The following is a 16,637-nucleotide window of genomic DNA, read 5'->3' as shown; positions in this document are numbered from 1 at the left end:
ATATTTTACCCTAATATCAAAAGGAAAGAATAATTTTGCATAAAAAATTAAAACCTATTTTAGGGTCATGTTTTCATGACAATTAAGGATAGAAATTTGCATTTTTTTAATAAAAATTTAAAAAACATTTTTCATTATTTAAATCAGGGATATTTTTTTTACTGAAATAATCCTGTATATGTTGTATAATAACAACAATAATATAATTAATATAAAAATAATTTAAAAGTTTAAATCAACAAAAGATTGCATTATGTAATCAGGGATTTTTTTTACTGTAATTTATTTTTGTATTTATTATTTATTAATTTTATATCATATAAAAATGTGAATTTTTTCATATAAAAATGTGAAAATTCATATTACAATAACGACATCTTTTCATTATGATTCTGACAAGAAAATATACTTAATTGTCATTAAAATAAACTTAATAAAAAAAAATGATTTTATTTCTTTATGCAAAATATAATATCTTATGTTCATCTATCTTTTGATTTAGAGGTGATTCACCCTTGCTGAGTAATGAATATGAAATTCTTGTAAGTTGGTCAATTTTTAGCCATTTCTTTCAATCACAAACACACACATGGAGTGTTTTCACACCTGAGATTTTATAAATTGCTGTGCTGGTCAATACAACCTAAAGCTGCCATAGGTGAGCATCACCTAACCATGTCCAGAAACAGCTCAGACCAGCTGCTTACAGTATCGCCACACTTTAGGTCCTGTTCTATGATTTAACCAGTTTGAAACCTTGGCCCGTATCCAGCACCGCAGGTGGGAACCACGTGAGTTTGAGCCTTCGGAGCAGTCGAACGCAGTATCCGCAAACCCAAAAGAGGTTCAATCCGCTGCACCAGTGCGCGAGCTGAACCACAGGGTAAGTCAGGCGTGGGAAGTAGAGTCTCCAGTGCCTGGTGACGTCGCTTTCAGTGGGCAGGTGAAGCTTGTAGTCGCTCCAGTGTCTGGAGATGCCATAGGCTGCTTGGACGGGCCGCCCACGCTCAGACCACCGAACTATGCTGTCAGGGTTACAGTTAAAATCAACCCATTGACAGGTGAAGTCCCCGAGCTGAGGCGCGTCCTGGACCTCCGGGTCTGTGGGACTAGAGAGCACTGCTCCTTGAACCGCTACATAAAGTCCCTCAATTTTCTGCACCTCCTTCACCCAGGGGAGCGAGCTGTCGGTGTCGAGAATAATGATGAGACGGGAACAGAATCCGGCATTCTTTTCTCTCCAGATCTGCACAATCTCATCTAGACGTAAAACATCTCCACCTGATTATATTAAAAGACAAAAAAGGCCTGTATAAAACTCTTTCCCAGAGTTCGGCTGAGCTCCATATGCATAGCTTTTTTAATGCATTTTATGTAAATGGTATGCAAATTGTACTAATATGTGTGTTAGTTACAAACAAATTTCCAGATCATATTTATCTGCAAAATCTAGATAGATGGATGGATAGACAGACAGACAGACAGACAGATGGATGGATGGATAGATAGACAGACAGACAGACGGATAGATGGATAGAGGGATCGATGGATGGATGGATAGATAGGTTGTGGGTTGAGTAGATAGATAGATAGATAGACGGATGGATAGATAGACAGCTAGACAGACAACTAGACAGACGGATAGACGGATCGATGGATGGATAGATAGGTGATGGGTGGGTGAGTGGATGGATGGATGGATGGATGGATGGATGGATGGATGGATGGATGGATGGATGGATGGATGGATGGATGGATGGATGGATGGATGGATGGATGGATGGATGGATGGATGGATGGATGGATGGATGGATGGATGAGGGGTGGTTGGGTGAGTAGATGGATGGATGTCATTTGGAAAAAATCATATTTTTAAATTGGAAAGTGTTTATACATTGATTGTATTTGCTGTAAGACGTTTAATTCATGCTGATTCTAATACATTTAACAGGTTTTTACATTTAATATCATGTTTTTTTTCTCATATCTCCAGTGACTTCATTAATATAATACATTATCTTTAAAACATTCGTTTTAGTGATTTCTATAAGTAAAATTATCAAAAATTAAACACACAAATAATATATAATCCTTTACAAATACACTAATATTAATGAGATTTTCTGTATTATAGTAATAGTAATAAGAATTGAAGGAAAATGCATTTTAAAAATGTAAAAAAAATGGTGATTGGTCTAAATTAATTTCATTTTCCATAAAATTAAAAAAAAAATGTATTGCTGCCATTTGAAAAAAACTAAAATCATATTATTAAATTGTAAAGTATACTTTATGGTTGTATTTGCCAAGGCCTTTAATTAATTTGCTTATTCAAATACCTGACAAGACGCTTTTTTTTCTTTTCATTTTGGGTGAATGGTTTTGAGTTTTAAGTTATGAGATTCTCTCAAGTTCGGTTGTGTCTGTTTCTACAGGAGAAAATGTTATGTAATGATTCTCCCACCTGCTAGAGCCCACTCTCCGCTGCGGTGGGTGTGTCCGCTGTAATACAGCACGTAGGTGTCGTGTCGTGGGCCGTCAGCTGTGTGCGCCTCCATGAAAATGCGGAGCTTGGCCTGCAGGGCTTCCAGACTCAAGCCGCTCGTGGAGTAATCACAACCGTAGGTCTCGATCATGTGATGAGAGAAGAAGCGCTGCACGTTGTTAAGCATCCCTGTGGAACGCAAGTTGAGCTGCTGCACATGTGCCGGGGGCAGCAGGGTGGGCTGACCATCTGGGCTGAGAGAAAATGAGAGGATGAGGATGAAATACTGAAACACTGTGTAAGTTACTGACTAATAAACTGAAGTATCTGAGTTAGTGAAATGTGAGTGTATATGTTTCCAGTACCTGCAGTAGTTGGTAGGAATCACCACAGCGTAGCCGACACAGGTTCCTCCGAGGCTGTTTCCCAGCTCATGGAAGAGACCGTGGGCTAGTGACTCCAGAGGCAGCACCAGCAGAAATAACGCAATAAACAGACTGTTGGACGTCTGTAGAAGAAAATAAAACATTTAGGACCAAAGAAAATTATCACCAGGCAGAATATTTTGACGACGATTTTATATATATATATATATATATATATATATAAAACGGTTTCCACAAAGATATTAAGCAGCACAACTTCCAAACTGATCAATTTTCTTGCAGCATATCAGCATATTAGAATGATTTCTGAAGGATTGTGTGACACTGAAGCAACCCTCTACAGACACATTGGCAATTGAATCGCCATTGGCTAGTAAATATTTTAGTTTACTCGCCAGACTGATAATACTAGGCCTATTATATATATTACTGTATATGTTTGCAAAATGGCACAGCTTTTTAAATATCTGAAAGTACACTCTTAACATCAGTCAGTCAAGCATTATAATATAACATTATGATAAACAAATAATTATTTAATGATTGAACTTTAGTAATTAGAATTAAAACTTAGTAACCATGTATGAATGCATAGACATTTTAACTGAATTTAGGACTGGTGGTGCTTTTTTGGTCATTCAGTGTTTCTATTTAAAAAAAAAAAAGGGGGGGGGGAAACTAACAATAATACTGATAAGACGAAAATAATAGGAATTCTGCTAATAAGAACAGTATAAAATACACTAAGGGTTAATGAGCAGCTGGATTCATGAATATTAATCAGGTTGTGTGCGTTCACTCGAACTGATTCGCTGATAATCAAAACAGGGAGGATAATAGGTGAGCGCCAGCCAATGAGATTGCCGTTTGCGAATTAGCTCCGCCCACTACCGGAGAAACCGGCAGTTCTTAAAAGCTGAACAAATCCAAAGGAACTCCGTTATTTTGACAGGAAAGTACAACAAAGAATATCGTTTACATGTAGCGCGTCAATTCTGCATGTTTCGTAAGACTCTCTTTTGCTCTCTCTGCTCTCACCAAAGCGACGGTGAGTCGTGCTCCGTTACACTAGAGTTCACGGTCCGTCAAATACAGGTGTGCTGCGCATCCATTCAGATGAACTGAGAAACAGCACAGATCGCTTGACAGAGAGCGAAACTCTGAAGCGCTCAGTCAGTGCGTTCAAAGAGTGAAAATACATCAGTGCTAAACTAATACTTAGCCTCCAACTCACACACTGGCGAGTAAAATCTGAGCGTTTATTAGCCATTGGCTAATAATCGACATCATTTAGTCGCCCAGAGTGAAGAGTAGTCGCATATGTGAGTGATTTACTCGCATTGTTGAGGGCTGCACTGAAGACTGGAGTAGTGATGCTGAAATATTTATTCTATAAATTATATTCTATACATTTATAAAACAGAAAAGTTATTTATAACATTTAGGTGCATTACCACATATTATTACTTGAAAAACATTTGTGTGCCAAATCAAAGTCATGGTGTGAAACCAACAAACATGAAAAATAACCATAAAACAGGAAATTATATCATATCACTCTTGTAAACCCTCATGACTGTAATTTAATCTTTTTATGGGTGGTAAGATGTACACCATCATCTGGTGCGACTTCCAAAAAAAGAATGTGGAATATTTATGAAATATTCATTTGATATTATTAGTACAAAAAAAAAAAAAAAAAAAAAAATATATATATATATATATATATATATATATATATATATATATATATATATATATATATATATATATATATATATATATATATATATATATATATATAATTACACTGTATACCTTGAGGGATAGTTAACCAAAAATTAAATTTGTCATTAATTACTCATCGTGGTACTCTTATAAACACGCATCATAGACTAACATGGAAGAGAAGAAATTGTTGAATAAAGTCATTATTTTTGTTTTCTTTGCACATAAAAGTATTCTCGTAGCTTCATAATATTTAGCTTGAACTCAGATGTCACATGGACTATTTTAACGATGTCCTTTCTACTTTTGTGGGCCTTGAATGTGTCAGTTGCGTTGCTGTCTATGCAGAGTCAGAAAGCTTTCAGATTTCATCAAAAATAACTTAATTTGTGTTCCTAAGATAAACGAAGGACTTTACAGGTTTTGAACAACATGAGGGTGAGCAATTAATGACAGAATTTTCATTTTTGGGTGAACTACCCATTTAAAATATTTTTTTTACTTTTTCGAAAGGACTGACAGTCACTCACATGTATTCAAGGTATAAGCAAAACATGTTACTTTTATTTATTTAGAGTCATTAGGTCTAAACCTTTCTTGAAAAGTGTATAAATGTATTTCAAACCATGTGAAACCACCATGAACACAAGAACTAAATTTCTAAGAAAGATTTTCACTGGAAGCCTTACCTGCCAACCCAGAGCCCCGAGTATGATGGTGGACATCAGACTGAAGAGCACCAGGCGTTTTGATATGAGACAGAAGTGCCGTATACCCTTAGACGCCATGACCCTGTCCAGCTCTCCAGCCTCTGACGTGTGCAGCATGCACATCCTCTGACAGTCACTCAGCTTGCTGTGAAAACCCCACAGCGTGACGAGAAAAACCAGATGGCAGATGATCCAGAAAACAGCAGATACTGAAAGACCCGGGATGAGCAAGTACCACCGATCCAGATCTCTCATCTTCAGAGCGGCCACGACCGAAAATATCACCTCCATGACAACCAGGGGAAGAAGCGTTAAGCGTCTCCACAGGCCTCTTCTCAGCAGCAGCGGTGACCAGCGTTCAGTGACCGAAAGTCCGCTGAAGTAGACGTCCAGTATTGGGTCACAGACGAGGCGGCTGAAGAAGCAAGACAAGGCAAAGGGGTTTGTGGACACTCCTAAAGATTCCTGGAAAAAGAACGCAGCGACAACCGAGAAGCAGACCAGGTTTGGGATTGCGAAGAGGGACTTCATGCGCAAATCCACAACTACAGCAGCCAAAGCCAGTGACAGGACCACAAGGCTTATGGATTTTTGGCTGACCAGGGTTGTGCTGGCCACAGCGAAGCCTGTGAGCTCCAAAGCTTCCCTTGAGGTGAGGAAAGCAGGTTGATGTCGGGTATAACCGCACATTCTTCCAACCAAAGCCCATAGGGTTCGTATCATAATGCTCGCTATTAACATATAGTTGGCCACCTGCTCCTTAACATTGAGCTCTTTGGATGGGACGTTGATGAAGCACAGTAAACCCTGAAGGAAACCAAACCACAGATGCAGGAGAAACAGACTGACGCACTCCATGCTGAAGTAATAGTGGAGAATGCAGGCAATCCCAAGAACGAAGAGGCCCAAAATGAAAATGACCAAGATGATGGTGTCTGTGGTTTTCTCCCATTGTATGTAAATTCCCAGGCAAATGGCCACCAGGGAGTTCAGGCTGGACAGGTAACCCAGGTACCGAATGGATGACCACATGTTGACCCCTTTGTTGGCTTCGTCCAGCCGGGTCATGGCAGCATAAAGGAAGTGACTGAAGCAATACTTGAGCAGCTTGCACATCGTTGCAGAATTAAAACTCGCACAACAGCAGAAAAACTTGCAGACTCAACGTCGTGAGTCACATAATTCATACTTCACAACAGGAACAATTATTCGCGACATAACTAGTCACCAAAATGGATGTAAGAAGGGCATGTTGTAGGGTGGATTTGAGGTAAATCTAAAACTAAACCGTTCCTAAAGACATTTTAGTGCAAACGTTAGAGTAACATCTACAATGAAACCTGTTACTGCTGAATGAACCGAACTGTTCAACTCAAGGTCATGTTATAACGAAGGCGTGAAGTACATGTGCAAATGATAAACTCGTCAAAAGTTATTAAATGAGGGTTAATATCAGAGGTGAAGAGTTTTAATGATTTAGTCGAGCAGATTCCAGTGCGTTTACCGGCATCAGAAAGTTGACACAATGTGTTGCTTCTGTTCACGACGAGAGTAACATCCATTAAATCAAGCTAAAAGAAATACGCCAGTAGATATACAAGACATTGATCGTTGTCGTTTACAGAAAAACAACTAAAACTTGAGATTTATCGCACAATATCCCGAACCATCGCCTAAACTTCGCTCAATGTCCGCCATGTTTGCACATCGGTATTAAGCCGCTACGGAGTCCCTGAAAGGACAAACAACGCGTCTCAGTGAAACGGGTGGATGGGATAAAATGTTTGACTTACACCACTGTTATTTATGGCAGCAATATTAAAAATACTGGAAAATTTGTACACGGGTATAATTTTTGTTTATATAAAGTTATATGAGATTTTATGTTTTTGAAATGTCTCTTATTATTACCAAAGCGGCATTTGATTAAAAACACAGTAAAAACAACAATATTGTGAAATATTATTACGATTTAAAATAGCTGATTTTAAAATATAATTCCTGTGATGCAAAGCTGAATTTTCAGCAGCCATTACTCCAGTGTCACTTGATTTTATTATGCCAATTTGCTGCTCAAAAAAAAAGTTCTTAACATCAATGTTGAAATCAGTGTAACATTATAATCCATTAAATCCATCCATTATATTAAAATTAGTTTAACAGTCTTTACTGACACCTTTGATCAATTTCAATTCATCCTTGCTGAATGAAAAAAAATATTACTGACCCCAAATGTTTGTGTACATTAAATAGCACTACAATAGATAAACATTTCAAATGTATTCCGTCAGATATGAAACACATATAATCTTTTATGAATAGCTGTAAAGAATTTAAAGCGACCTGCTATAGGCAAATGAAAGACCAGAGATAAAAGGCAACAAAAACCTTTATTTATAAAAGATGAATAACAATATTCCTCACAAATATTCCGGTGCTGTGGGAGTCAACCATCTTAACACTGATAAAGAAAATCAATCATGCAAACAGTGGATTAGAGCCTGGGGAAGACAAAGACACTTGATATGTGAATATCTGAACACACCACCGAGTAAACAATATAACACAAAGCTTTTTTTTTATGTTTTAATTTTTTTAAGATTTATAAATCGGGTACAGACTAAAGAATGCCTTTAACTGCTATTGCTAACAGGGCAGTATTTCAGTAATTCATTTCCAAGAGCTGGTTAATTTGCTGAAAGTATGTACTGTAACTGTTTACTGTGGGAGAGAAATTATCGCACTTTCTTATGACAATCAGTAGCCTGTTCTTGAATCCAGTCTATATAATCACAAATGCAAAAATACAATTTGAGTTTGAAGGCACCTTGAGGAGGATTTTTTTTTTTCTGATACCCTGAAAGATCACATACTGAATTCTATCACCATTTCAAATCTTTCCACACTTACTTTTGGCACCCCTAAAACACATTTAAAGTGCCTAACACCAAAACCTCACATAGATACTTCAACAGAACCCCAATGTACATCTCACACACTCCTTCAAGAGTAGAGCCATCACAGCATATTCTCATGTCATCAGGTTTACCAAACGGTAACCACATGAATACAATAGAAAACAGTGCCTAATATTAGTTACTCAGTATAACTGCCAGGTTACAGTGATATGGGGAATTTTTGACCGATTATGATTATGAACGTATTGCTATTCTAATGAAGTGCTGATGCCAATATCGATATTTTGCCAACCCTACGAAGGGTGTTATCGAAAACGTGCAAATATGTGCTTGGACGATCAAAATAGTGTTTTTAAGAACCTGGAGTGAATAAAAAAGCTGCACATTCTGCAGTTACATACATAGAAGCTAAAAACGTACAGTGATACGTGACAATCTTTTTGTAGTACTTTTAAATCAATATTTGGCAGAGTACTTTTCCAACTTTTGTACCTTAAAAGCTTTATTTTGTAATTGAAAGCGGAAAACTAAAATAGTGTACTGGAAAAAGTCAATAGGATATACACCAGATAACGATACAGGAAGTAGATTTAGAGCAACCGAAGATTTCGAGAGTAAACAGTCAAGAGTAAACAATCATCCTACTCAATAAAGTCACATTATGGCGCAATGCAGAGAAATCGAACCTGTTCCATACTACATACTACTGACAAGTAATCGGATATTACTGGTTATAATAGCGGTTAAAACGAAAATGAAGGCAGACACGCAGCTACTTTTAGGCCGTTTGATCGCAAGATTAGAAACACGTTGCCACAACGCATGTATCCAATCTGGTCACCTGCAAGATTGTTTGTTCTGAAAAACTATGACTACTTTGCATGATTTGTACCTTGTTGAAGCGAGAAATCCACATTCACAGTTACAATGTCACATAACCAAACACGCACAAGTTCTGCAGACACTTAAAATGCTACAAATATCATTGATAAAGACTATTCAAAAAAGTCGGTAGAGAACAGATGGCTGAAATTGTCCTCTAAAATGTCAAACCATTAAATGGATAGTTCGCGCAAAAATGGAGAATTCTGTCATCATTTATTCACCACCATGTCCCACAACTGTATTCATTTCTATTTACTGTAATGTTGAACTGTTTTTGTTCTAACAAAGGAAGTCAATGGGGTCCAAAACGACTTTCATTGCAACTTTCGTTTCAATGTAACTTTTAGTAACAATGTAACTCAATGTAACAACGATGTTGTTTTGGACCCCATTGAGTTTCATTGTTACTAAAAGTTACATTGACTTTGACTGTATGGGCAAAATTACACTGAGGCATTTTTCAAAATATATGTATTTCAGAGAAGACGGACGTCATACAGGTCTGAAACGACATTGAGCGAACTATCCTTTTACGAAATTCAGCTGAAAAAGTCCAAAGCAGTATGGTAACTGACCAAAAGGTTGGATCTTTTGACACTGACGATAACTACGCCTATGCTATAAATCTAAAAAGGTTTGTCCAGTCATTCTAAATGAGAAAACAGCCAAAGTGGGTGAGCAAAATCTTCCTCGACCTGAAATCACTCAGCTGTTACAAAACTACATCACTTCTATTTCTTAGTTAAGATTGCTTAGTGTGTACATTTGTGTTCAAAAGGATGTCTTGCACGCTCTTAAAAATCAACGCCCACTTAAACGTCCTCATTCACTCTGTGCAAACTTTTTGCTTCTTAAAAAGGGGTCGAGTACACAAACGCAGCGGAGCAAATTTGGCAGCACGAAGGTAGGGTACTAAATATCAAGAGGGGCAGTAAACAAGTTCAGCTCTGCAGCAAAATAGGGTCTTCCAGCTCGTGGAAGGGAGCCGAGCTGCTCTGGCTCTCGCCTGAGTCCGAATCGTACGGTGTGTCTGGCAATTCTGCGAAGCTACAAGCCAACTGGTCTTCCTCGAAATCGGAGCGTGGAGGTTCGTAGCAATCTGTGAATGCGTCCTCGTCGAGCGTGTTAAAATCCTGCGGGATGTAAAGCATCTCTGGGTAGTTGCGGCTGACCAGGTCACTGCTGGTGGTGGGCGACACCTTGCGGAAAGCAATCAGGTGCATGTGGGAGAACTTGACATACTTGTAGCGCTTGAAGCCCAGAGACTCCACTGCAACTCGCCAGCTGCGCATCATAAGCGCGTGCCGGCCCTGGTGGGAGGAGTCAGGGGTGATGATGAGGAGCAGGCCATTCAGGGTCAGGAGTTCATGTGCTTTCTTGCAGCAGAGCCAGCGCTGGTAGGGCGATGGGAAGTAGGAGAGAAGCAGGGAGAAGACTACCACGTGAAATAGCTGAGCAGGTAAAGCGTCGATGGGGCCGCGCAGCTGCCGCAGGAAGGCATCCAAGGCGTCGCTGGCCAGCTGCAGAGGCTGCTGCAGCTGCAGGTTGAGAAAGTCGCATTTGTAGACGCTCTGTAACCATAAAGAGGAACAAAAAAATCTGAACATTTAGCTAGACTCAGCAGAACAGGTAAAATTAGCACAAGGGTCAATGACAGAAAGAGTGTCCAAAATAAAGGATATAAATGTATGTATTATATAATAATTTCCTAGAAATTTACTTTTTGTATTCATATTGGTTTTGAAAAACATTTTTACAAATTACAATGCAAAAGTTTAAATTTAATGACAATAAAATGTGGTGTAACATTATACTATTAATCAAATGTTTTTATATATGAAAAAAATGCATTCAATTGATAAAAATGACAGTCAAGACATTTACCATATTTATTACACACAAAAACTTTCTAGTCATCAAAAAATACTAAAAAAAAAACTATCACAGTTACCACAAAAATTGATGCAGCACAACTGCATTCAACACTGATAAGAAGAAATGTTTCTTGCATATTAAAATAATTTTTAAGGACAATGTGACACTGGAGACTGGAGTAATGGCTGCTGAAAATTCAGCTTTACATCACAGAAATAAATTACATTTTAAAATACACTGAAATACAAAAACAGTTATTTTAAACTACAATAATATTTCACAATTATCCTGTTTTTACTTTATTTTTGATTAAATAAACAACCCTTATTTAAAATATTTCATTGCCAGGATGGTTATACTACCCTGACATCAAGTTTTTGAAATTGATGCCCAAAAAACATCCAAATGAAAAGAGGTATATTTAAGCCACATTTTGATGTTTTTAATAAATAAATTAATAGATCCAGACAAAGAAAACAATGTAATTTAACCAATAGCAAACTTTAGTCAGGGTATATGCCATACTTCATTTACTGATATTTTTTTTAAAGATTTATTTTTGGCATTTTATTATGATAGGACAGATCAGAGCTGACAGGAAGCGATACAGAGAGGGGGGCGGGATCAGGAAAGGTCCTCGATTCGGGATTCGAACTCAGGACACCCGTTGTGCATTGGCGCTGTATGTCGGCGCACTGCCCACAGTGCTATTGGTGCCAACAATACTTTATTTATTAAGTTAATTAACAAGCCGACGGTCTCATATAGCTTCAAGAAACACAAACCTCTACTGCTGGCACAATGTCAATTCCAACAGTCAGAAACTCGTCAAACTTCAGGAAGGGATTGAAACAGCTGCCCACATCCAGCAGTCGTATCCTCCCAAGCTGGAACGTTGAGCTGTTGCCAAGCATGAATAAAAATCTGATTTAGTCAATGAACTCATTAAATTCTGTTCAAATCTGTCATTCTAGAGAACCTTGAAGATGATGATTGTGGTGGAGAGTTTGCAGAGGAGTTATTCCCAGCTGCGTCATGCCTAGCACTCTTCTCATCCTTCTCCAACACTCGCCTCATCCCTCCATCCTGGAAGTACTCCTGACAAACACTGCGGCAAGAGAGATTTAACAGCAATAAATACCAAATCAGCTTCTCAACATAAAATACTAACCATTAGCACTCATACCTGCGGCACCATTCGATGCGCCCCTCGCCCTCGCATTTATTCGCCCAGTGGTTGTCAGCCAAGTTCTTCATGGCCATGGCATATTCGCTAAGAGTCTGCTCGTCTTCACAATGTTCACGCCATATTTTCTCGAAATCTCCCACTGCAGTCGAAAAGACAGAACAGAGGAGCGTACAGTCATGATTGATCCTTCTGCAAGGCATAACTAAGTGAACAATTTCACATAGCCTACTTTCATAAGTCAGCTGATGTTGTGCTTCCTCTAAATTTTGATTCTGAAACCATAGCCTCCAACGGCTCACAAAACACAGTCCGATTTCTTCAACAACTCAGTGAAACTCCATCGCCAAGCTCAAAAGTACCCTATCATCAAAGCGTTTGTGCTGATTCACACACAGTTCACAAACTGGCTGATAACGCCGATGACATCAGAAAGCAACCGCTACCCTACAAGAGTGCTTGGGAGGGCAAGAACTGACACAAATTGCCGTCCCATGACAGAATGGAAAATACAGGCCTTTACAGAGAGTAAGACAAGAAGGGAAGAGACTGAAATGCCGTTATATATGAATACTGCTGTACAATGCCAAGAAGACCAGCTCATGCCTTCCTTATTAACCCATCACGGGGTCTAGTGAATAGACTACTGTGTGTGGGATTTATAGCGCTGCTCGTCCCTCTCGGGGGAAGATTCGATAAAGCTAGTCTGAACCATGAGAAACTCAACAACACATTTAAAGCCAGATGGTATAAACGTGGTGGTATTTTATATTAAATTCTGCTTCCTGCGGGTACAACTAATTGCAGGCAAAAATATAACATTTCATAATCTCTGTCATGATATCCGTCTTGGATGAAGCTCACTTCAGTGCAAGACTGTAACAGGAAATTTAACAACATCCTCACGCAGTCAATTATCTCTATCAATAAAAAAAGACTAGGCCTATTAGTCTAACAATTCTCAAAATAATATTTTTTACATATTTTTTAAAAATGTGCATGCATCGTTTTTTTGGGACTTAGTCTTCATCAGACATAATAAGAGGCACTTTCCAAAAACTGGGTACAAAATATGGCCTGAAAAATGGCATTTTTATACGTGACAGACTGTGCTTAAAGTGATAGTTCACCCAAAAATGTAAATTCTGTCTTCATTTACTCACCCTCATTTCTTTACATGGTGACAAGATTAATTACTTTTGGACAAAAGTTATTAAAATCAGTTTCTGATTAATTTTAGTCTCATTTCAACAGATTAATGTTGACAGTTTTGTATGTTTGGTTGCATGTTTGTTTTATATACAGTGGAGAAGGCCAAGACCTCTATGGTTGCCAAAAAAGGACTGGATGCAGATATTTAAGTCAGAACACTATCAGTGAATTTTGTACTTTTTAAGTACACTTTAAAAAGAACATGCTAAAATCTCTAATAGGAAAGTCAACTGAGGAGAGAAGCTAGTGTACTAAAGATTAGGCAACTAAAAAAAAAATCCAGATTTACACCACAAGTGCTCATAACCACGGTGACATTGTCACACTGAAACCAATATAACTGACGTCAGCTTTAACTCTTCTTGATTGCAATTCTTCTGTTGCTGCCTGGTTGAATTACATTTTGAGTTCACTTATTTACTACTTACTTTATGTACTTTTTATATATTTATCCTTAAACCAAATGTTAAAAGTAAAAAAATAAATAAATACAAAAAACACGGTATATATATACTTATTTTGCCTATACTATATCATCCCCAGTAAGTAGACACACTAAAAATTGGTCAGCTGACCATTATTTATCATAGGTGTATTAGGTCATTAGATAAGAAAGGTGTTAAACAATAAATGGATAAATAATTGACAGTGTAGAGAACATTAAAGCTTTTGGAGCAGCACACTTGTCACTTATACACAGTCAGGACACTTAATTCAGAGGCTTCATGCTCATAAATTATTGCTTTATTGCCTTTTTCTTCCCTAAAGAGAATTCAAAATAGTTTATGCTTTCAAACGCAGTCATCGGATCAATGAAGAGCAAAACAGGAACAGATGAACGACCCTGCACAGGCTTACTGACTAGACTATAAAGTCGGGCTACAGACAGACAGACAGACAGACAGAGGCTGTTTCAATACCTAATGTGCTGCCTAACTGTTACCTAGACAACATTATTTTAGTGCGTTCGGAACGTTCCATTGAAATGTTACCCAAAATGCTGTCTATGTAGGCAGCTCACTAGGTTTTGAGCCACAGCCAAAGGTTTCCAAAACGAGCCAAGTACGAAATCTGTTCATGTCAACAGTCATGCAACACAAGTTTACATTAAAATAACTCAATTTTTGTTCTGTAGGTTCACGGTTGTTATCCAGTGGTTTGAATGTCCGCATCTCTGATAAGGCCAGACAACAGAAACTGGTCTAGGCTAGGCTACACAACTAACGTTACGCATCTCAAGCAGTAAGTTACCTTCAATGTATTTCCTGCGGAGTTTTCGGTGCACGCTCTTCACCACCCCCGACAGCTTCTCCTGCTGCTGCTTCCTGCACTGCAGCTCCGTCGCGACGGAGAGATCCGACTCTGTCTCGGCGCTGCTCCGCAGGTCCATAGTACACAGCACTGAGGCTACCGGCGCACCGGCTCCGTCAGGCCGTCAGCACGCACGCACGCACGCACGCACTGCAACAACGCGCAGCCTGATTGCGCCTCTCCAGCGAACGTGCCGGAAGTGCGCGTCCAATCTGTGAAAGCTGAAAATTAAACTCAAATCAAACTCTCTGAAGGGTTGATAATTAAGTTTGATCATTAAGTTTTGATAACTTAATGATAACTTGTATTATTTAACATATAATAATAATAATAGTAATAATGCATTCCTGCATCTCCTTCTATTCTATCCCATTCTATCATCTATACCACAACTGTATATACAATCATTTATATTTCAAATTATTTTTCTTTTTCATTTTTTTGTTTATTTATATTTATATATGTGTATTATTTATTCTCATGTAAGTTTTTTTTATTGTCTCTGTGAACTGGAAGCTTATGACACTAAAACAAATTCCTTGTATGTGCAAGCATACTTGGCAATAAAAGCTCTTTCTGATAATAATAATAATTATTATTATTATTATTGTATAATAATAATAATATAATTATTATAATTTATTATTATTATAAATTATTATTATTATTATTATTATTATTAACCATCATTATGGCTATTATGCACAGTATTATTCTATACAATGAATCATATAAATGTGTAATTATATTAATTATTAATTATTATTAATTATATAGATGTTTGCAAATGTCATATTAATTATTTCAAAATATAAATTAAATTAATAATATAAAACTGCAGTCCGTAACTTTTTTAATAAAAAATTATCTGAAATCAATATTTGAGCAAGTACATAACCAGCCAGTGTTCAAAACTATCGTCTTACTTATGTGTTCTAATTTGAGTGGTATGGGTAGGTTTTTGTGGGAAATTCGAGCATGCTGCTGCGTCATTACGTCACGTCTTTAAACATAAAGAAGTTGTCCCGGCTACTAGGCTATTGCACGTGAGGATCCTGCAGATCCTTTAGCCTTTTCACACAACAGCCAGAATAATTAAATGTATCATTTTGATGGCATATTGTGATCCAGAAAGGATTATGTGTTTATGAAACACATGTGAATGATAACCAGTTCGAAGGAAGCATAGTTTGCTTTTTGGGTTAAAAGAATTTCTTAATATAAAATGTGAATGGTATGACAATTAGAGATTAGACTACAGAAATTTAAATCTACTCGCTAATACACAATACTCATAGTCACGCAATGCTGATGTTGTTAACATTAATAATTTGAGAATAAAGTATAACAATAATAATAATTTGCATGGTTTAATGTGATATGAGCTAACCGATCTTTAGAATAAATCACCAATGGTAGCGTGATTTATGGTAATGCTTTTTTCCTCAGTTGGTCAGAACAAACGTGGCAGACTTGTTACTTATTTGTTCAGATGACAATATATGGTGAAAATTCTTATTTGGGTCATATATTCCAAGACGTATGCTAGAATCTGTGATTGCGAAGTACAGTAAATATCCACACCAGTGCCGTGACTGACAGCTACTCACCTCAAAACATTAGGTTCATCTGCGCTGGAGCCTTGCCGACTCACAACCCCATGTAAGGAAGATAATCCCGCAAAAAGTTGCAATTCCAGGGTTTCAAACAGATATGGCGAGAACGAAGCAAAACGAACATACTGCAGCTTTAATGATTTATATCGTTATTGTTACCGTTGTTAATAAAATGATTAAAAATAAGAATACTTAAGATAATGGACTGGCCCTTCCTAAAAGGCATAGGCCACATTTAGACTAATACATTAACAAACTTATTGTTTAGTAGTAATAGTATATGTACATGATATAGCCTATACATTTAATTGTATAAACATACTGT

The 16,637-nt window shown here is 37.5% G+C and overlaps 1 protein-coding gene and 1 pseudogene across 2 annotated transcripts; both read right to left on the bottom strand.

Moving 5' to 3' along the window:
* Window positions 1-601: 601 nt before the first annotated feature.
* LOC306868218 (transmembrane protein 168-like) lies at window positions 602-7,041 on the bottom strand. The gene is made up of 4 exons (XM_079414299.1): window positions 5,289-7,041; window positions 2,851-2,993; window positions 2,465-2,739; window positions 602-1,281 (listed from the first exon to the last, which is right to left on the bottom strand). The coding sequence occupies exons 1-4, from the start codon at window positions 6,423-6,425 to the stop codon at window positions 734-736; spliced, it is 2,103 nt and encodes a 700-aa protein (XP_079270425.1). The 5' UTR covers window positions 6,426-7,041; the 3' UTR covers window positions 602-733.
* An 871-nt stretch (window positions 7,042-7,912) lies between these two features.
* On the bottom strand, window positions 7,913-14,853 carry LOC306868240 (S-adenosylmethionine sensor upstream of mTORC1-like; annotated as a pseudogene). Its single transcript, XR_013786131.1, has 4 exons — window positions 14,637-14,853; window positions 12,174-12,315; window positions 11,773-12,095; window positions 7,913-10,683 (listed from the first exon to the last, which is right to left on the bottom strand). The product of XR_013786131.1 is annotated as an S-adenosylmethionine sensor upstream of mTORC1-like (transcript).
* Window positions 14,854-16,637: the final 1,784 nt, after the last annotated feature.

The sequence above is a fragment of the Barbus barbus genome, assembly GCF_936440315.1.
Source record: "Barbus barbus genome assembly, chromosome: 50".
In the NCBI taxonomy this organism is placed as follows: Eukaryota; Metazoa; Chordata; class Actinopteri; order Cypriniformes; family Cyprinidae; genus Barbus; species Barbus barbus.
This window is presented reverse-complemented; position numbering and strand designations above follow the sequence as displayed.

Bases quoted from the DNA above. Each gene is read 5' to 3' on its own strand.
- LOC306868218 (XM_079414299.1), bottom strand. From the start codon at position 6,425: ATGTGCAAGCTGCTCAAGTATTGCTTCAGTCACTTCCTTTATGCTGCC. The intron at 2,994-5,288 runs GTAAGGCTTCCA...TTTCTTCTACAG, and splicing joins TCGGGGCTCTGGGTTGGCAG to ACGTCCAACAGTCTGTTTAT. The intron at 2,740-2,850 runs GTACTGGAAACA...ATTTTCTCTCAG, and splicing joins ATTCCTACCAACTACTGCAG to CCCAGATGGTCAGCCCACCC.